General features: G+C 46.6%; 1 protein-coding gene across 1 annotated transcript in view; it reads right to left on the bottom strand.

Annotated features, from left to right (window-relative positions):
* The window catches only part of WASF1 (WASP family member 1), a 384,764-nt gene that overhangs the window by 63,206 nt on the left and 300,465 nt on the right, over nucleotides 1-21,093 (bottom strand). The window contains exon 4 of the mRNA XM_069234622.1: nucleotides 9,055-9,208. Coding sequence (XP_069090723.1) covers nucleotides 9,055-9,208 — 154 coding nt within the window. The remainder of the gene's footprint in view (nucleotides 1-9,054; nucleotides 9,209-21,093) is intronic.

Genomic DNA, 21,093 nt, shown 5'->3' with positions numbered 1-21,093 from the left:
TTTGGACCAGTAACCCCCCCCCCCCCCCAAGTTGAGATTCACAACAGCCATGGGGTGGCTAAGAGTGTTGTTATGAGTGTCTGTCACTTGGTACTGCTGACCAAGTAGGTGTTGTTCAGGGTGTACCAGTTTCTCTATTACCATGGTAACACTGGCACCTGTGTCCCTGTAGGCCTGAACCTCAACACCATTTATTAGGGGAAGTTGTTTGTACTTATCCATATTAAGGGGACAAGCAACCAAGGTGGCCAAATCAATGGCACCTTCAGAGACTAACACAGCCTCTGTGGTCTCCCTAACAAGAGCAACCCCAACTAAATTACCAAAAGTGAGCCCAGCTACTCCCTCGGGTTGGCTATTAGTAGGTTTGCTCCCACCACCACTGCTATTACTAGGGGCACTAGAGTGTGCAGTAGGGGTTGTTGTGGTAGTGGGAGGTTTGGTGTTTTTCTTTGGACAACTGGCATCAGTTGTCCAATGACCTTTGACTTTACACAAATAACACCAAGGCTTTTTAACTTGAGTTGAAGAGGATTTGGACCCCCCCCCCCCCACCAGAGGCTTTTTGTGGGCCTGATGAAGACTCAGTTTTACTTTTGTCCCCACCCTTGTCAGAAGACTTACCATCCTTCTTCTTGCCATCCTTGTCACCCCCTGTATGAACTTTTCTGTTCACTCTTGTTCTGACCCATCTGTCTGCCTTCTTTCCCAATTCTTGGGGAGAGGTCAGATCTGAGTCCACTAGATATTGGTGTAACAAGTCAGACACACAGTTATTCAGAATATGCTCTCTCGGAATAAGACTATACAGGCTTTCATATTCGGAAACTTTACTGCCATGTAACCACCCCTCAAAGGCCTTCACTGAACAGTCAACAAAGTCTATCCAGTCTTGTGAGGACTCTTTTCGGATGTCTCTGAACTTAATCCTGTATTGTTCAGTGGTTAAGCCAAATCCATCCAAGAGTGCATCCTTCAAAACTGCAAAATTGTTAGCATCACTTTCTCTAACAGTAAGGAGCCTATCCCTACCCTTTCCATTGAAAGATAGCCACAATATAGCAGCCCACTGCCTTTGAGGGACCCCCTGTACCATAGAGGCCCTCTCAAGTGCAGCAAACCACTTGTTGATGTCATCCCCCTTCTTGTAAGGGGGAACTATCTTGTGCAGATTCCTGGAATCATGCTCTTTAACAGGATTACCATCAGGAATACTGCTGCTGCCACCACGGGGTCCTAGCCCCAATCTCTGTCTCTCCTTCTCCAGGTCTAGGGATTCCCTGTCTAGAGCCAGCTGTTGCTGTTTAAGCTTCAGTCTGGTCTCTTCCACTCTCAACTTTTTGAGTTCCCTTTCTAACATGTTATCTTCAGGGTGGGTGGGTTGGGAATGTTTGGACACTGAGGATAAATTGGAAACAACAGAGGGAGATCTGTCCCTAACAGCTTGGACTCTAACAACCTGGCCTCCAGGAATAAAAACATCCCTACTATGGTGGGAGCTCCTATTACTACCAGCACTGCTATGTGGTCTGCTAAGGGGCAGATTTGGAACAGAACACTCCCCACCTCCCTCAAGGAGTTCCCCTGAGTCAGAATGGGAGCTATCTATTAACTTCTCATTTGAAGTGCCTGCTAGGGACTCATCATTCACAATGAGCATTTATACAGAAACTCTCTTGTAGGGTTCTTTCCTATCACTAAACCTCTATCTAAGCAGAGACTCCTTAGGCTCTTGAAATTTAAATTGTCATAGGTAGTATTGACCATTTTAAGAGCAGACTCTACAGCAGACATGATAAAAGAAGGTTTAGAGACAGTGAGAAGAAAGAAAAAGTTTCAGAACTTTTTAAAGAACAGGAAAAAAACCTTTTTCAAACTTTTAGAAACTTTTTATAAGTTTTAGAGTACTTTTCAGCACTTAGTAGAAAGTGTAAGAGGAGAAAAGCAAAACTTTTTGATTAGGTGTACATACACTGAACTTGTTTTGTATATTATTCTCTTATGAAAAGTACACAATGACAAAGTGGTAAGTAGTTACAAGTACTTATCCCACCGCTGCACAACCAATGTAGGAGGCTGGCCTGGCTTGTAGTGGGTACCAGAGGTACTTACACCTTGTGCCAGGTCCAGTTATCCCTTATTAGTGTAGAAGAGGTGTTTCTAGCATCTTAGGCTGATAGAAGGTAGCTATGGCAAAGCAGCTTAGGCTGAACTCAGAGACATGTAAAGCTCCTACTATACCACTGGTGTCATATGCACAATATCATAAGAAAACACAATACACAGATATACTAAAAATAAAGGTACTTTATTTTTATGACAATATGCCAAAAGTATATCAGTGAGTACCCTCAGTATGAGGATGAGAAATATACACAAGATATATGTACACAAACCAAAATTAGGTAAGTAATAGCAAGAAAAGTAATGCAAGCAGTGCAGAATTACAGCAGATTGCGATAGGAGCACATAGGTATAGGGGCAACGCGAACCACAAATGGACCCCAAACCTATGTGAGCTTGTAGAGGGTCGCTGGGACTGTAAGAAAACAGTGAGGGTTAGAAAAATAGCCCACCCCAAGACCCTGAAAGGTAGGCGTAAAGTGCACCTACTACCCCCAGAGAGCACAGAGGTCGTGATAGGGGGATTCTGCAGGAAGAACAAACACCAGCAATGCAACAACAGTGGATTTCCGGACCTGAGTACCTGTAAGACAAGGGGACAAAGTCCAATAGTCGCGACAGTGTCGAGAGTGGGCAGGAGCCCAGGAAATGCCAGCTGAGGGTGCAAGGAAGCTGCCACCGGATGGAAGAAGCTTGGAGTTCTGCAAGAAAGAAGAGAGCTAGGGACTTCTCCTTTGGAAGACGGATGTCCCACGTCGCGATGAAGCTTGCAGAGGTGTTCCCACGCAGAAAGACCACCAACAAGCCTTGCTAGCTGCAAGGGTCGCGGTAGAGGTTTTTGGGTGCTGCTGTGGCACAGGCGGGACCAGGATGTCGCCACTTGGAGGAGGAGACAGAGGGGGCGCCCAGCAACTCAGGGATCCCTCACAGAAGCAGGCAGCACCCGCAGAAGTACCTTAACAGGCACTTGGAAGGAAAGTGAACCGGAGTCCACGCGAAGTCACAAAAGGGAGTCCCATAACGCCGGAGGACAACTCAGAAGGTTGTGCACTGCAGGAAGGAGTGTCGGGGACCCAGGCTTGGCTGTGCACGAAGGAAATCCTGGAAGAGTGCACAGGAGCCGGAGCAGCTGCAAATCACGCGGTACCCAACAATGCAGTCTAGCGTGGGGAGGCAAGGACTTACCTCCACCAAATTTGGACTGAAGAGTCACTGGACTGTGGGAGTCACTTGGACAGAGTTGCTGAGTTCCAGGGACCACGCTCTTCAGGATGAGAGGGGACCCAGAGGACCAGTGTTGCATTCTTTTGGTGCCTGCATTAGCAGGGGGAAGATTCCGTCGACCCACGGGAGATTTCTTCGGAGCTTCTGGTGCAGGGTGAAGGCAGGCTACCCCCAGAGCATGCACCACCTGGAAACAGTCGAGAAAGCCGGCAGGATGAGGCGATACAAGGTTTCTAGTAGTCATCTTGCTACTTTGTTGCGGTTTTGCAGGCGTCCTGAGCAGTCAGCGGTCAATCCTTTGGTAGAAGGTGAAGAAGGAGATGCAGAGGAACTCTGATGAGCTCTTGCATTCGTTATCTCGTGAGATCCCCAAAGCAGAGACCCTTAATAGCCAGAAAAGGAGGTTTGGCTACCTAGGAAGGAGGATTGGCTACCAAGAGAGGTAAGAGCCTATCAGAAGGAGCCTCTGACGTCATCTGCTGGCACTGGCCACTCAGAGCAGTCCAGTGTGCCACAAACACCTCTGTTTCCAAGATGGCAGAGGTCTGGGACACACTGGAGGAGCTCTGGGCACCTACCCTGGGAGGTGCAGGTCAGGGGAGTAGTCACTCCCCTTTCCTTTGTCCAGTTTCGCGCCAGAGCAGGGCTGGGGGATCCCTGAACCGATGTAGACTGGCTTATGCAGAGATGGGCACCATCTGTGCCCATCAAAGCATTTCCAGAGGCTGGGGGAGGCTACCCCTCCCCAGCCTTCACACCTATTTCCAAAGGGAGAGGGTGTTACACCCTCTCTCAGAGGAAGTCCTTTGTTCTGCCTTCCTGGGCCAGGGCTGCCTGGACCCCAGGAGGGTAGAAACCTGTCTGAGGGGTTGGCAGCAGCTGCAGTGGAGACCCCGGAAAGGCAGTTTGGCAGTACCCGGGTTCTGTGCTAGAGACCCGGGGGATCATGGAATTGTCCCCCCAATGCCACAATGGCATTGGGGTGACAATTCTATGATCTTAGACATGTTACATGGCCATGTTCGGAGTTACCATTGTGACGCTGTACATAGGTGGTGACCTATGTACAGTGCACGCGTGTAACGTGTCCCCGCACTCACAAAGTTCGGGGAATTTGCCCTGAACGATGTGGGGGCACCTTGGCTAGTGCCAGGGTGCCCACACACTAAGTAACTTTGCACCCAACCTTCACCAGGTGAAGGTTAGACATATAGGTGACTTATAAGTTACTTAAGTGCAGTGGTAAATGGCTGTGAAATAATGTGGACGTTATTTCACTCAGGCTGCACTGGCAGGCCTGTGTAAGAATTGTCAGAGCTCCCTATGGGTGGCAAAAGAAATGCTGCAGCCCATAGGGATCTCCTGGAACCCCAATACCCTGGGTACCTCAGTACCATATACCAGGGAATTATATGGGTGTGACAGTATGTCAATGTGAATTGGTGAAATTGGTCACTAGCCTGTTAGTGACAATGGAATGCAGAGAGAGCATAACCACTGAGGTTCTGGTTAGCAGAGCCTCAGTGAGACAGTTAGGCATCACACAGGGAACACATACAGGGCACATACTTATGAGCACTGGGGCCCTGCCTGGCAGGGTCCCAGTGACACATAGACTAAAACAACATATATACAGTGAAATATGGGGTAACATGCCAGGCAAGATGGTACTTTCCTACAATAGTCCCTTTCAGGGGGAGTTGGGAATGCATCAGGTAGGTGCGTTGCAATCTAAATGATATGTGGAATGAGGTGTTCACATTCTAAAGTTAGGCTCTGAGGAGGAATTCCAAACAGACCCTTCCATCATGTGAATGAGGTGCATTAGAGACCCCTCTCTGCAGTGCAGGAGAACCCGTTTTGTTTCAGGCTCCATGGTTATTTGTCAGACAAAGGCCAAGAGACAGAGATCAGAGGCCACTTAATCTGCTGTGGAATACACTAATCAACATTTTACAAATGGAGGGACCAGTCTGAAAAATTTCTGAGCAGCTGGGGGATTTTTATGATTATATTTCATGCTCCTAGGTTTGCATCAGAAAGAGTACTCGAAACCTGAGTTTATTATTATTCTCAGGCTCTTTCTATGATACATAATTAATCAGGCCCTTTATCCAATGAGCACCCTAAAAACAGCATTCTTCTCAAGGCATGGTGTATCTTATATATAAAAGCACTGCATCTCTGTTTTTCCTTGTTCCACTTCATGTTTATTTATGATTAATAACTATCCTTTTTACTATTCAATATGAGATGAACGTTCTCAAGCTGGCACTGATTCTTATAGCTGTGTAAGGTAGGATGACCTATTTGTCCTCTAATTAACATTTTCAGAAAGTGTTGTATTGTAAGAAGACTAGATGTAGTTTTCAATCCAAGGGTTAGACTCCAACATATATAATTGCAACAGTAACAAGCATTTGCAATGCACTAGGGTCTCACATTTGTCGGAGTTACAGCTGTTCACAGTTGTAAACTCCCAACCGGATTTTTCTAGCATAAAAAAAAAAAACAGAATGACTGCGCTGCTACAGTTCACACTAATAATACCTATCGGCAAAAGTGCAATTAACTGAGTAACAAGGTCGATAGTATGCAAAGCGCTGGACTTCTGCCCAGAGAGATCGTGCTGCGAAAACAGAGAAAAAGTAGTCCACAAACCCAGCGAGCCTCGCATGTTTTCTGTACTTGGTCACTGCGCTCGAAGATGGCTAACCACCGGAAAAGGCATGACATATGCGTGCCTTCCACTAATCAAAAGAAGCGGATTCTAACAGGCAAGCCAACTTGCCAATGAAAGACACTGACATGACGTCGACAGGGCTCCGAGCACTTTTCTAACACCTAAAGCGTCTCGCTAGCGATACGCATGTGCGAGCGCATGCGACGCAGGCTCGACCCTAAAAAGGAGCATATAAAACAAAAAATACCCCTAGACTGCACCATAGTTGTACCGAAAGATCCACCCAGAAAAGCTGCAGCTTTCTAACCCAAGCAACACCCAGTCACTACCCACATCTGGCCCTATGTCAATCTTGCTCCTACCACCCCCACATAAATGAGCTATAACTACTTCTGTGTAGCGGCTTCAACCAACAGTCCTAATTTTCCCTGATGTCTGTTTTTCACTTTTCTAACCACTATTTGATGCACTCATTTATTCTGGATCAAGCTTTCTGACAAAAGTAAAAAAAGCCTTTTGGATGTTTCTTCAAATTTCCGGGGAGTAGTAAAAGACTCAAAATGGGTGTTATTCTGAGACCTCAGCCAGGTCCCTGAATGCTCAGTTTAGGACCCATGCCTCTTTCATAAAATAACTGAAAAGAGCAAACCTTTGCTTTGCAAGCGAGTATAATTCATCCAGTCATCATTATAAATGCTTGATTCTACATTCTCCCTCTTCCACCTCCCAAGGACGATGCCTCTTTCCATTTACCCAGTTCTGTTTTGTGGGACAGGAGAGCAGGTTATATAAAACAGTAAGATATAGGACCCTGTCATGAGAGTGAGTTAGGGACGGATCATGCCCTTTGACTTGTACATGACTGACTGACAGCAGTGTCTACATGATTAAACTGAAGTGGATGTGAACATCACCCTTGAAGACACCACGCTCCGCAGTCACTGTAACACCTCAGTGAAGAGGACCAAGCATGAGTCATGCAACAGTATCGAGTGGTAGCCCTCTCAAACTGCTCTGGATGAAAAGTTACATTTTGCTGGATGCCAGTATGAATGCCTAAATGATAGAATATCTCTACTGCATTCTTGGTTCCACCTTCCTGTTGGAGAACGCAATACAGGCAGTCTCTTCTGTGGTTATGAATCAGATTGACAGGATGTGTCCATCAAGACTACAATGCCCTGTGATGGTGCCTAGTACCAGAAAAGTACAAAAAGACAACCACTAAGTACTAGACGTGGATCTTTTGGCACCACCTATAGAGGTAATGTTGAGGGTCAAGTTCAGAGCTCAATGGAGCCAAGTGACAACCCCAGACAATGCAACAGCACCTGCTGTCGCAAGAGTGGTGACCAGTTTCTACAAAGCACTACTACTAAGGCTGCCTGTCTAGATTCACAGGTCTTGGCGATTCGGAACCCAACCTGCTGCACTTTCGAAATGTAAAGCAATAGTGAAATCACATCTCTCATTGCAGGATTTAGGGCATTCAGCAAATATAATCAAGCTTTTTTCCCATATTCTGTGCACGCTTAAAAAATCATAGGGCCTTAACTCCAAAATACATTTTGGCTATCAGCAACTTAATGTTAGAAGTAAAAAAGAAGAACGGTACTAAATAATAAATGGTTAGATTATAAATTAATTATTTGTGGACAAGCCTTAAAGGTGAAATAAAAGTGAAATAATGTGAACAGTGACCGTTCTTGGGTGTGTGTGTATGTTGTGCAACTGAAGACATCAATAACTTAGGACCAAAGTGAACTAGATCCAGGGAACACCAGAAACACTAGGGAGCAAAAGAGGGGTATGCTTGAATATTTGTACACTTGTACTTCAACCCCATTCTAAAGAAGCAGCATTGCAGAACTGATATGAGAGGAAGCTGAGCCTAAGAAGCCATTACTTACCAGTAACTGAAGGTTGTGATACCTGGGCCGTATTACCTAAATGGCGCACTTTCCTGATTTTCACCACAGTGCATCTTAAAACAGGAGTCCTGGGTGCAAACCGGGAAAGTGCACCCTGTCAGACAGAATGCGCTTCCCTGAGGCGAATGCTCCAGGCAGTGCTTTCAGAGAAATACGGAGCAGCTGCTTAAAAGCTGCCCCGTGATTCTCTGTGTAGGCGACAATCCGCCTGCACTTTCAAACAGGATTTGAGATTCCCTTGCAGGCAGATGCAGTGACTGACCCCATTCGCTTGGAAGGGGATGTCTGGTACGGTCAATGGGGCCCCATTTCATTCCTTTACAGGGCTACATTTATAAGGCGCACTGAAAGTGTGCCACCTTTTTGTGGCACACTTTCAGTGCGCCTTCTAAAGGCATGTTTTCCTCTGAGCCCACGTCGGCAATACAGCGCAGGCGCAGAGGCAATGTGATTCCCTCATTTGCATGGGGCCATGCCCCCATTCAAATGAGGGAACGCCCCCTAATGATAGCGCAGGCTCTGTGTGTGTGTGTGCCAGCGCTATCTGTATTACAAAAGGGGCAGCACAAGCATCTGCATCCCCTTCGGTAATACCAAAATGCCCTGGGGGGACAAAAATCGGGTGCTAATATCTGTTGCGCCTCCGGGGTGCTTGTGTAATACAGTCCCAGGTGGAGGTGCGGTTTACCTGTCTGAACAGGGCTAGCAGCTGAGTCATGTGTGCATGTTTATTTCGTTAGAATGATCCTAACATTAAATCTGGTCAGCTGTACCAAAAACAAAAACAAAAAAAACACGCTAGCACAGCTCGCTAGGGAGGGATGTGTGGGAACTGTTGCCTATCAAAGCTCTGGAATCTAAAATTAAAGGTAAAGTACCTTCCTCTACACCTTCACATCTCTCTGTCAACCAGGACCCACTGTGGCTTGTTATGAAACATAGGTACAGAATGGCAATATATATCGCTCTAGCACCTACGCATCGAACTAAAATGAGTGAAAGGTTTAAGAAACATGGTGCTGGTCCTATTAAATTGAAATTATATGCTTTATTTTTGCTTTCTCCATGAGCAAACACAATTTATTTACTGACCTGTAGGGCGAAAGTATATTGAGCGGTGGTGGCTGTTCACATAGTTCATAAGTCTCATGTAATGGAATAGGCAAAGTCTTGCGATGAAACAGTTGCTGATCTTGAACTGTGGAACTCCGAAAAGCTTTTCTCATTGTTATATCCTGCAACGAAACTAAACATAAAAAAGAAATTAAATACTTGATTGCATAAATACATGCATGCTGTTGACTACAAAACGTGCTGCACAATTGTACAATTAAAATACTTTTCCAAATATAAAATAGTCACCTGAAAATGTAATTCCTAGCCCTACCTAGATATCTTATCTCATGTAAAGGTGCAGTTGTCTGATAAAAGCATGTTTTTCAGATAGCAGGGATATACTATTGTCAATCATCTTGTCAACTTTGATATAGAAACCCAATAGTGTGGTTGAAAAAAAGGGGTTAATTTAAATTCACATTCTTTGCAGAGGTCATCAAATAATACATCTGGCATGATTTTTATGTCCGTATTCCATTGGCTTACTGATCTGTATTATATCTAAGGCTCCCACTTTTCAGTTTTTACTGATTTTTACAGATAAATACAGCCAGAAAACAACGTTTCCTGTCTATATTTATTTTTGAAAGTGGAAAAATACTGAAAATTGTGCTTTTTGTGGGAGACTCTCTATGCTATCTTTCATGAATTACAGACAAAAGCTGAACGGATAAACAGCTTAGAGAGTTAAAAAACTGGATGTAATTTCCTTAAATACAGGCATAGCTTAACATACATTTGTAGTATAAGTCTAATATTCACCAGTGGATGTGGTGTTTTGTTATATGTGGTAGCTCAATGTGCTAGAATGCGACAGGCATTCACCTATAAATGTATGTCTTAGAGTTAAATAAATGTAGAAATATACCATTTTACAACTCCATTTATTCTCATAATACAAAATAAATATGGTTAAATACTAATAACATGGTCATAAAATAAATATGTATAAATACAGACTGAAATGTTACAAAAATAAGTACCATAAAACCAGGAGCCCTATCACATCAGAAACCAGTTCTTCATGTTTAGTGAATCAGACACCAGTGAAGGGTAGCAGATTTAGGAAACGATGAAGGCCAAAGAGGGCCAAAGGATAAAAGAAGGAATAACAAAGGCCATTTGTGTCCTCCAGCGTACCCAGATAAGCCCCATTGTGCAATCTTTGCATTCTGAGCAAGGCTCATGTAAAATAATTTTGCTAACTGGGCTCCATACCTGTTGGGTAATTCTTCTTAATCTTATATGTGCTACACCTTCAACCAACAATGAAGCACATTTTTAAAGCTATAAACCACTGGACACAAACTACTGGACAGATGAGTGCAGGGTGTATAATAGTTCAGGGGAACGGGGGAGGCGATAGCCCGTGGAAAAGATCAATGCGAGTGACAGGAACTTCCAAAGGTCTAATTCAGTGGTTCGGAACCTTTTGACTCCTGAGGAAATCCACTGAATCACTACTGGAAGCCAAGGACCACAAGCGATTTGTACAATTTAAATTTCAAACATTAAAGAACAAGCTACTTTCCTTTAGTAACAAATTATCTGGTAGAGACCTATTCTAGTTGCAGATTCCTTTCCTTAGACTTCGGCCCCTCCCAGGTGTCAGACTGGATCCGGAGACTTTTCTTAAAGCAGTACCCTTGCGTGCGGTCATGTGGCATTGTTCGACTCTGCGTCCGTCGTTGGCATCATGGTCGTTGTGATGACGTCGCTGTCGTATATAGGCGCCACCCCAGCGTGCAGATGTCAGTTTCCTTTCACGACTTTCCACGTCAGAAGCGTGCAGCCATGAAGAACACTGATCCTGGTGCACCAGAACTAGGGCCCTAAAAAGGGGAAGTCCCTGTCCCTAGAAATCAGTTCGCAGAGCGGGGAGTATGGGTGGGTCGGTAAGGAATCTGCAACTAGAATGTCTCTACTAGATCATTCATTACCAAAAGTAAGTAACTTGTTCATTTGATAGAGACTTCTAGTTGCAGATTCCTTACCTTAGAAAAGATACCCAAGCAGTACCATCCCGGGAGGCAGGTCTGTGAAATAAGATCATACTAAGAAGTCCTACAGGACCGAATGGCCAAAGTAACCGTCCTGGATGACCTGACTGTCCGGGCAGTAGTGTTTAGTGAACATGTGCAGGGAGGCTCATGTTGCTGCCTGGCAGATGTCTAGGACTGGAACTCTGTGTGCTAACGTAGTGGTTGCAGAAATTGCTCTAGTAGAGTGAGCAGGCTAACCTACAGGGGGTTGCTTCATAGCCAAATCATAGCACATTTTGATTTAGAGAACAATTTATCTAGAGGTGGTCCTTTTCTGCACCGCCCATCCTTTCTTCGCACCCACATAACCAAAAGTTTATTGTCTTCGGTACAATTAAGATCGAACATCAACGCTCTTTTTGGATCCATATGATGAAGTCCCTCCTCTTTACGAGAAGCATGTGCCGGTGTGTAAAAAATAGGCAAAGTGATGGATTGGCGTGACCACTTTAGGTAGGAAAGAGGCCCTGGTACGATGACCACTTTGTCAGGATTGGCAGAGATGAAGGGTAGCTTCGAAAAAAGAGCTTGCAGCTCACTCACTCTACATGCAGAGGTGATGGCTACAAGGAAGGCTGTTTTTAAAGTGAGAAGGCGAAGAGAACAATTGTGAAGAGGCTCAAATGGAGCAACCATGAGGAAAGTGAGTACTAGGTTCAAATCCCACTGGGCATTGCGAATGGGGTAGGCAAAAACATGTGGGTAAGACTTTGAGGAATCTCCCAACAATGGAGATTTAATCAAGGTGGGTTGATAAAGCAGTCTGAGGAACGCAGAGATGGCACACAGATAAACCTTAAGGGTGCCCAAAGCACAGCTCAGCTGGGCAAGAGAGAGTATAAACAAAAGAACCTCAGACAGAGGTGCAGAAAGAGGTTCAACAGGGTTGTTGATACATCATGCCACAAATTTATTCCAAAGACAGGCAAATACTGTTTTGGTGGAGGGACGCCTGGCTGCCAAGATAACATTACAGACTTTGTGCGGAAGGTCGAAAGCTGTCGATTGCTGCCGCTCAATCTCCATGCAATAAGGCGAAAACTGGACAGGTTCAGGTGGAGAACTGTTCCCTGCTGCTGCAACAGAAGATCCTCTCGAAGAGACAGTCCGAGTGGAGGATCAATGGCCATGCTCAGAAGCTCGGGATACCATACTACTCTGGCCTAATCTGGAGCCCCAAGAGATACTTGGGCCCAGTCGTTCTTGATCTTCTTTAAAGTTCAGAGCAGAAGCGGTTCTGGCGGAAAGGCGTATAGGAGGCCCGAGTTCCACTCAAGAGGAAAATCGTTACTGACCGAGTACCACTTTGGAAACTTCAATGCACAAAACAGCTGACATTGTGCATTCTCTGCAGAGGCGAACAGATCTAACCAAGGCTCTCCCTACTTCTGAAAGAGACCTTGCACCACCTCCAGATGGAGACGCCATTCGTGATCGACCATGCATTAACGGCTGAGTTTGTCTGCTCTGGCGTTCAGAGAGCCCTCCAGATGTTGAACCACCAGGGATATGTCCGGACGTTCCAGCCAAGTCCAGTAACGCACGGCCTCTTGACAAAGGGTCCACGACCCCACCTCGCCGTGCCTGTTGCGGTACCACCGGGCGGTGGTGTTGTCCGTGAACACCTGCACCACTTTCACTTTGAGATAGAGAAGGAATGCTTTCTATGCAAGCCTGATCGCTCTGAGCTCCAGAAGGTTTATGTGGAGCCCGAACTCCGCCGGAGACCAGATGCCTCTAATACCCCCTCCCCTAGGTAGCCACCCCATCCCAGGAGCGACGCGCCTGTCCCTACTGTTAGATCTGGTTGGGGAAAGGAGAGGGATCTGCTTTTAACCCAATCACAGTTCGAAAGCCACCACTGCAGATCTTCTGCAGTTCCCTTTGAGATCTGGACCATGTTGGAGAGATTCCCCCGATGCTGCGCCCACTGAAACTTCAGCTCCCACTGCAGAGCCTGCATATGCCACCTGGCATGTGTGACCAGCAGGATCCAGGAGGTAATGAGGCCCAGCAGCCTCAGATTCATTCTCACCGAAACCCAGGACAGAGGCTGAAACATTGGTATCATAGCCTGAATATGATGGACTTGCCGCTCGGGGGGAGAGGCCCAAAACAGCAATGTGTCCAGAACAGCTTTGATGAAGGGGAGCATCTGAGAGGGAGTCAGGTGTGACTTTGGCATGTTTATAGTGAACCCCAGCGAATGCAGGAGGTCCCCCGTAGTCTGGAGGTGGAAGATGACAGCCTGGGGCAAGTCCGCCTTCAACAGCCAGTCACCGAAGTAGGGGAAGACTGAAACCCCAAGCCAGCGAAGATGAGATGCAACCATCGCCATCACTTTTGTGAACACCCAAGGGGCGCAGGTAAGGCCAAAGGGGAGCACGGTAAACTGAAAGTGCTCATGACCTACCACGAACCGCAAATAAACGTCCGTGGGCAGGCAGGACAAGAATATGAAAGTACGCACCCTGCAAGTCGAATGCTACCATCCAGTCTCCAGGGTCCAGGGCAGACAGGATCTGAGCCAGAGTGAACATTCTGAACTTCTCCTTTCTGAGGAAGAAATTGAGAGACCGCAGGTCTATGCTAAGGCAGAGGTCCTTGTCCTTTTTGGGCACCAGAAAGTAGTGAGAATAACAACCATGGCCTACTTCTGGCAGAGAGACCCTCTCTACGGTTTCTTTAGCCAAGAGAGCCATAACTTCTTCTCGGAGAAGAGCCAAGTGATCCTCGGTCATCCGATCATAGGATGGTAGCATGGCCAGTGGGGTAGTCTGGAAGAGGAGTAAGTAGCCCCTTTGGACAATTTGCAAAACACACCTGTGTGTTGTGATGGATTCCTAGTCGGGCAAGTGATAGTGAATCCTGCCTCAAACTGGTCCATGATGGTGCGACGGACTTGGACGGTTTAGAGGCTGTAGCAGGGGGGATGAGTGGGGTGGATAAGGGTGGGTGGACTGGGACAATCGCAGGCTCCCTATCCACGTGAACATTGGATCCTGCATCCTTGTCCAAGCAGAGGATAGGCAGCACGGTGGCTGGATGGAAATGGATGCAGTTCAGCAAAAAGCAGACTGAGGGGGGCAAAGAGCCGCTGTGAGGCCAAGGGACCAAGCAGTAGCTTGGGAATCCCTAAAGCGCTTCAGCGCTGAGTCCGCTTTGCCTCTGAAGAGATGGGTGCCATCGAAGAGCATGGCTATAAGTGATTGCTGGACATCCCCCAAAACGCCTGATGTCCTCAACCAAGCGGGGCATTGTAAGGCCACTGACGACCCAATCGATGTGCCTAGTGAGTCAGTTGTGTCCACTCCCCAATAAATCGTGAACTTGGCTGCATCCCTCCCGTGAGCAACAGCTCGGGTCATTAGGTGCAGGCTTATGGTGGTGAGCAATTGTCCTGTTGATAGGAGCCCCTGTGCTGGGTTAAGATAACACCCCCAGCAGGACATCAGTGAGGGCTTCTTTGAAGAGCAAAAGCGGTTCAGGTATAGAAGCCCCAGGTAAGAGCACCTCAATGAGGAGGTTAGTCCCAACAGCGACAGAAGGCAGCTCGAGGCCCAGTACCTCAGCGGCTCTTCTCACCACCACTGAATATGAGGTCCCTCCTCTGTAGCCACGGTAATGGGAGAAAATATGTCAGTGTCAGGGGAGGTGTCAAGACCACTGGCTTCACCCAACTCCTGAGCCCAGTCTACTTCAGGGTCATCTAGCTAGTATTCCACAGGGTCCAGCAACCCCTCCCTACTCTCACCGTACCTGTACCCATAGACATAAGGGTCAGGATCCAACCTGGGTAGTGAGATTCCCATCTAAGTCGGAATCGACGTCGGGCAACGTTGCTTCAGCTCCGGGTCGGATTGAGAATCAGTATGGGGTCGACGTTGATCTTGGGCCCAACCGACGTCAGGAGTGTTGATTTCTGTACCAGCGCTGTGGAAGGTTGCGATGGCACGGCAAGAGTCGGCTTGGATGTGCTAATGGATCTTAGGGTGCCCTCTGGTGCCAAGGCCGAAGCCACCAGCGTGGAACCCAAGGGGGCCCTTGCTGACCCCACTAGGCATGGAGGCATTACAGAAGGGTCGGCCTGCCCAAATATGAGGCACATGGTGTCAAAGAACTCTCTGAGTTGGGAAGAGGTGGCTCAGGCTCCCAGAAACTTGGGGAGGCAAAGAACTAACCCAGAAGCAGGCTCCAAGGACGTAGGCCTAAAGCAACAGCGCTCCTCCCGCTTTGCATCGTCCGAGCGAGGGGGTGAAGTCGAACAACATTTATTCTTCTTCGACGACTTCTGCTTGTGACCCGAATGTCCCGACGATTTGGAGTGGGACATGACTGAGCAGGTCTTGTGACCTTCCTCTCAAGCGAGACTGGGAGCGACGCAGAGCTGAGCGCCAGGCCACCATGAGCTTTAGAGACCGCTCCCTCAAAGCCTTCAGGTTCATGGCCAGGCACTCTGAGCACGACTTCGGGTTGTGGTCGTGCTCCAGGCACCACAAGCACACGAGGTGTGGATCAGTCACCGACATCATGCGGTGACAGGAGTCCAACGGCTTGAATCCAGTCTTCCGGTATGACATACTGATGCACCAGGTGGTCAAAAATGTTCAACAAAACATCAAAGTCAGTCAAAAAACGACTGAAGGTAGCTCTTTTCCATGAATGTGCCTGGATGGTGCCTACATACAACTGCTACATCATCACGGCGAACACGACACCAATGATGAACTCTGAGTCGACCGACACCACCTGATAGTGCGCAAGGGTACTGCTTGAAGAAAAATCTCTGGATCCAGTCTAACACCTGGGGGGAAATTTCAAGGTAAGGAATCTGACAATAGAAGTCCCTATCAGCTACAGTAATTCACAAAAATACACAAACAAGTGCACACCAAACACACACTTGAATTTCTAAAGATAAAATTAGTTTACACTGAAAAAATATGCAAAAATCGAAAGATTTTTAATGGAAAGGTTGGCGCTTCATCTCGGCGACTAACTTTTCAATGTTTCATTTTATTCAGGAAAGCTGAATCCTCAGGTCAGATTATACATTTCACAAGCAATTTCTGTTTTTATGTTTTTTAGGTACATAAGAACTGAAAAAGCTTCCTCACATAAATATGTAGTGGGGAAAGGAAGTAAAACCGTAAGGGTTTCTCATTTCTTCATAGCCTCTCTATCACATATAATTAATTTGTTTTATTGCACCTTTCATACCAGTGCAGGGTGTCGGAGCACTTTACAGGGCATTACAAGGTGAAGGATTCACATATCATCCACACTAGTAGGCATTTTCTAACAGTGCTTGGTTTGGAGAAGCACAAACTCAGGATTCGGAACAGAACACAGTGGTTAGCACGGACTTTCATACTAAGAATGTATTTCTAAGCAAGCAAACCGTTTTTTAGCAGCATAAGGAAATAAGGAAAATATAAGATGGGAAAAAAATAACTTTCTAATTTGTAACATGCAGTTTGCATGCAGCTCTTTGATGACAGTTCATAGACCACTGTGCTATAATATGATTGTAACTTATGAATTGCACAGTAACAAAAGAATATCTGTGACAAAAGCAGTACCTCACTGTGCTATGCACATAAAATACTGTTCTTTGCCGCAGGCTTATTAACCATCTGTGCAACCTTAGATGAGTCAAAACTGCCACTAGAAAAAACTCCCATCTCTCTCCAGCAGGTACATTAATCACCAGAGTTATAATGTTGCTTTTATTTTTGCCCGAAATCTGCTGGATTCACCACGCACTTTGCAGTGCTTTTAAAACTGCTGCACAAAGGAAGTAATAAATACAAAACCACACACGTGTTCATGTCAGAGGCCCCAGGTGGAGAAATGCCTTTCTGCTGGTCCAGGCCAGCAGACCCCCGGGGAATGTGTCATGGACTCCTGGAGGGCAGCTGCCCACAAGTTGGGAACCGTTGGTCTAAATCTTCAGACAGCTCATTATCAGTTTGAACCAATGTCATCCTTGTTTCCTCTGCTGTAGTCCATTCTGTCACATCTTGTATCCAGCCACAAGTCTCCAGACGAGCCACTAGCAGCCAATGAATCACCATTCTGCGCTTTGTCGTGAGGTGCAGAAATTTCCTCTTAATTTTGTATGTGGTTTTTATGCCAATGGGGTCACTGCTACGGTTAGTGACACATGGTCTGAGTGGCAGGCCACGCCTACCCCCAATACACTGCAAATTTGGGGTATTCCCACACCAGATGATAAATATGTGACTTCTAGCGCACCACAATTAGGGCATCGGCTAGAAACATCAGGGTCTCCGGCGATGGAGCATATTGGGTATCATGTAGGTACGATATATTAAACTGAAGTGAAGTAAACAAAACCAGGTATTGCTTGAGACCTCTTTAAAAAGCAACAGGGCTTGTTCCCATTGCGCATCTGTAAATGCCTGATCACAGTCCACTTCCCATTGTGTGTGTTGTGCCTGATAGTCATGTAGAAACGCCTGCTAGCCATGTAGAGATGTCTGATATGTCCATTATCTGCCTGAAGCAATAGCTCCAGAGCACGTCGGCGGTCCCTTGAGCGTCGGTCCATAGTTCACACATAACACTTTTTATGGCATTGTATTGTAAGAATTGCCCCTTGTGAAAGCAGGAAGTACATCTGGCAGTTTTGAAGGAGCTCACTGCGCCTGTCACCTATATATCCGCCAATGTGTGGCACCCTACCCTTTTCCATTTGGATATTGTTCTAAGGGTGGGAAAACCATCACACAGGCAGCTCCGCCACATATGGCATGGTGTCCTCCCATCTCCTCCAGTACCTCTGCCACAGGAGTACCATGTCCTGTATTAAATAAAGTGACCCTTGCACCACCCACAGCAACTGCAAGGACCTGTCGCGCCGCCCCACGCGGCGCGAGCCGAGCATTCGGCTTGCGCCACACAACGAGTTCTCAGGACGCGGCGCACCCCGAGCCTTCTCTGCACAGCGCGAGGCCCCAGATTTTACTTGGGGCCTCGCGCTGCCTTCTGTTGCGTCCCCGTTCTCCCCTGACCCCTCCTTACCTGTTTCTTTTTCTTCTTTTTCTTCTTTCCTTTCGGAGGCATTTTTATGTCCTTTCTTTATGTCTTTCCCCCTTCCCATGTTACCTTTTTCTTCCCAGCATTCCTTGTTCCCTATTTTCTATGGTTCCTGTTCTATTCTATCCTATGTACTCTTCCCTATCTAAGATGGTGTCTTTTTACTTCCTGTTGGTCACTTCCTGTTTCTTGGTATATAAGGGCTCTGTTTTCTCCCTTTCCTTGCGCTGCAACACTATCTGCTCTGATTGTGTCTTCGCTCCTGATTCTTAGCCTTCGGTTCTGGATCTTGTCAAATTTGTATCTACCAGCATTTTTGTATCTTTTTGATTCCTGTTTTTGTTCTTGTTTCAGGAATCCACTGTTTGGAGGTTTTTTCCCCTTTTTGGTTTTTTTCCCTCTGGCACTATTTCTAAAGGGCACGGTCTGTTCTTGGCGGTTCCTTTGCCGACAGCACCGTGGCTACTAGAAAGAGTCGCCCCTTTCTGGGCCAAAGCCGAACCTTCAAGACCCACGCCACTAGATCTGCGGTTTCCTGGCGCAAGCAGCACGTAAGTCGTGACAGGACCCACCTGGGGAGGCAGTCATCATCCACATAGCGACACAATAGATGTCCATCAGTACTTGTCGCAGCCCCAAAAACAGCCCGCTGCAACTATAGTTGTGCAGCTAGGTAGTATAACTTCATGTCTGGGACCTGTAAACCGCCACCTCTTCACGCACTAGAGTGTCCATTTGACCCAGATCCTTTTATTTACGCATATATGCATATATCAGGTGTTTCACAGCACCCACTTAAATGGCCCATTCACCAGACCTAAGCTGGCAGGCCAGCAGGCTCAGCCGCCAACGCATACAATAAAGGGGGCAGGACACAGCCCTATTGTGTACTATGCTCCAGTTTCCATTACTCCAAGATATACCAATTTGTTTTCACCCTGGCTATAGGGTGAGTGTACCACTTCTATAGATGTTGGACCAAAGTTCATGGCCCTCAGTGTTGCAGACATGTAGTGCCATGACAACGTGTTGAAAGCTTTCTCCATGTCTAATGACACTATGGCCATTGGCTCCTACAGGTGGTGTGTGTTTCTGTGAGGAATGTGCCTGGGTCTGCAAAGGCTGAGCGCAGCACATCTGCCCAGAATAAAACTGCATTGGTTCGTATCAATCAGAGTGCCCATTATGTGTGGTCCAGCTTTGTAGAGTTGTTGGTAGAACGCATAGAAGGTGTTTTTAAATCCCTTCTGCATCTCTTCTATATCAGCACATACTCGTCGCTTCCCCTCTTAACAGCCAAGACACAATCTGCCCGCCTTATTTCCCTCTCTGTGTAGTGCGTGTCAGAATGTGCGGTTCTGTGGTAGTTCCTTCACTATTGTTTTTTGTACGATGTCTGCACGTGTGGCATCTAACTGGACTTCAGCTTGAGGGGCCACACCTGGGGTATTTTGTTGGTGGGCCAGCCTCCTATCCTTTTGCCCAAACTCCCTATCCAAAGTCTTAATCAATTGGGTTACTAGGGAACTAGCAGAGCCTCCCACTATTTCCCCCCCCCCTCTACCTCCAGGTGCTGGCTGTGTGGTCATTATTGGTGAAGCACTCCACAATATTCTCACACATAGTGCACCAGAACTCCACGCCATGCAATGCAGATGCCGGCAACTGCCATGTAGGTATACGTGCTCTGTATGTGGCCATGGAGTAGGGCACATGTACTGGGAAGTGGTCAGAAATTGCTCTCCCGTTAAGTCACCTGTAACTCACATGGTCTCTGTCACCAAAATATAGTCTAATCTGGAGTATGTATGGCTAGAGGCCACAGTGATTCTTGTTTGTGGGGATTTTCCTGTCGCCATATATCCACTAAGTTCAGGTCTGTCATTACATGTTGGAGCAAAAGGGACATCCTATGTTTATACGCAGGGATGGAAGGCGAGCAATCTACAATGCCGTCAATGACACAGTTGAGGTCTCCCATCCAAATCATTGCTATGCCCACATATGGTGTGAGTTTACATCTAAGGTTGGGGGAAAAAGTCCCATCATCTGTGTTTGGAGCATAAATGCCTATGAGGACCATGTCCCTGTCACTTAGCCTGTCTTTCACTATAATTTAGCGACCTTCTTAGTAAAGGTATATTGTGTCAGTTGTAAATGGGAGAATCAATGAAAGTCAACTCTCACAAGTGTGGTATAAACTGCATGAAAGAAATGCCTCCTCTAGTTAAGCGTCAGATTTTGTGCTTCTGCCAACAGAGATGAGTCTAATGTAGACAGGCTGCCTGTACACCAAGTCTGCATGAATATGTTCCCAACCTCAGCCTTTTGAAGTAATGGTTAAGGCATCTAACGTTCCATACTAAGAGGGAGTCTCAGCTATTACTAGGGTATCAGTGTATATGACTGATCTGCAGGCATCCCCCATGTGTGTCTCGGTTCCACTAGTGCCATGTTGCCATCCGAGTGTACACACCCCCCAGCAGTCAGCAAAGTAAAGTACCACATACAGGCACTCACATGGGCATCCAAGCCTCTGCTTGCCAGTCAAGTAGTGTAAGCTTGTTTATCATCAACAGGGACGGATGTGGCCAACAATTAACAAGGTGTGGACACTGGAAACAGTGTGAACTAAGGAAAGGAACTGAATCAAACATTAGGCCCCGAGTGTTAGGCAACTATACTTAACTATACTTAAAAAATGCAGTCATGCATAGGCTGACTTCACCATGTAGTGTACCTGGGAACTCCACTCAAGGCCCACTGCAGGTCACAGTACCCACTTGTGTAGTGACAAATGAGAGCAGGACCAGTTTATATGCTCCTAAACATGTCACACCTGAAAATAATATCTCAGCCTGCTTTCACTGTGTCCTGTGTTTCGAGGTTCACTGCGTCATTCCTGTTTTGC

The sequence above is a fragment of the Pleurodeles waltl genome, chromosome 5 (genome assembly GCF_031143425.1).
Source record: "Pleurodeles waltl isolate 20211129_DDA chromosome 5, aPleWal1.hap1.20221129, whole genome shotgun sequence".
NCBI classification, from domain to species: Eukaryota; Metazoa; Chordata; class Amphibia; order Caudata; family Salamandridae; genus Pleurodeles; species Pleurodeles waltl.
Note: the sequence above shows the minus strand (reverse complement) of the source record. Positions and strands in the feature narration are given on the sequence as shown.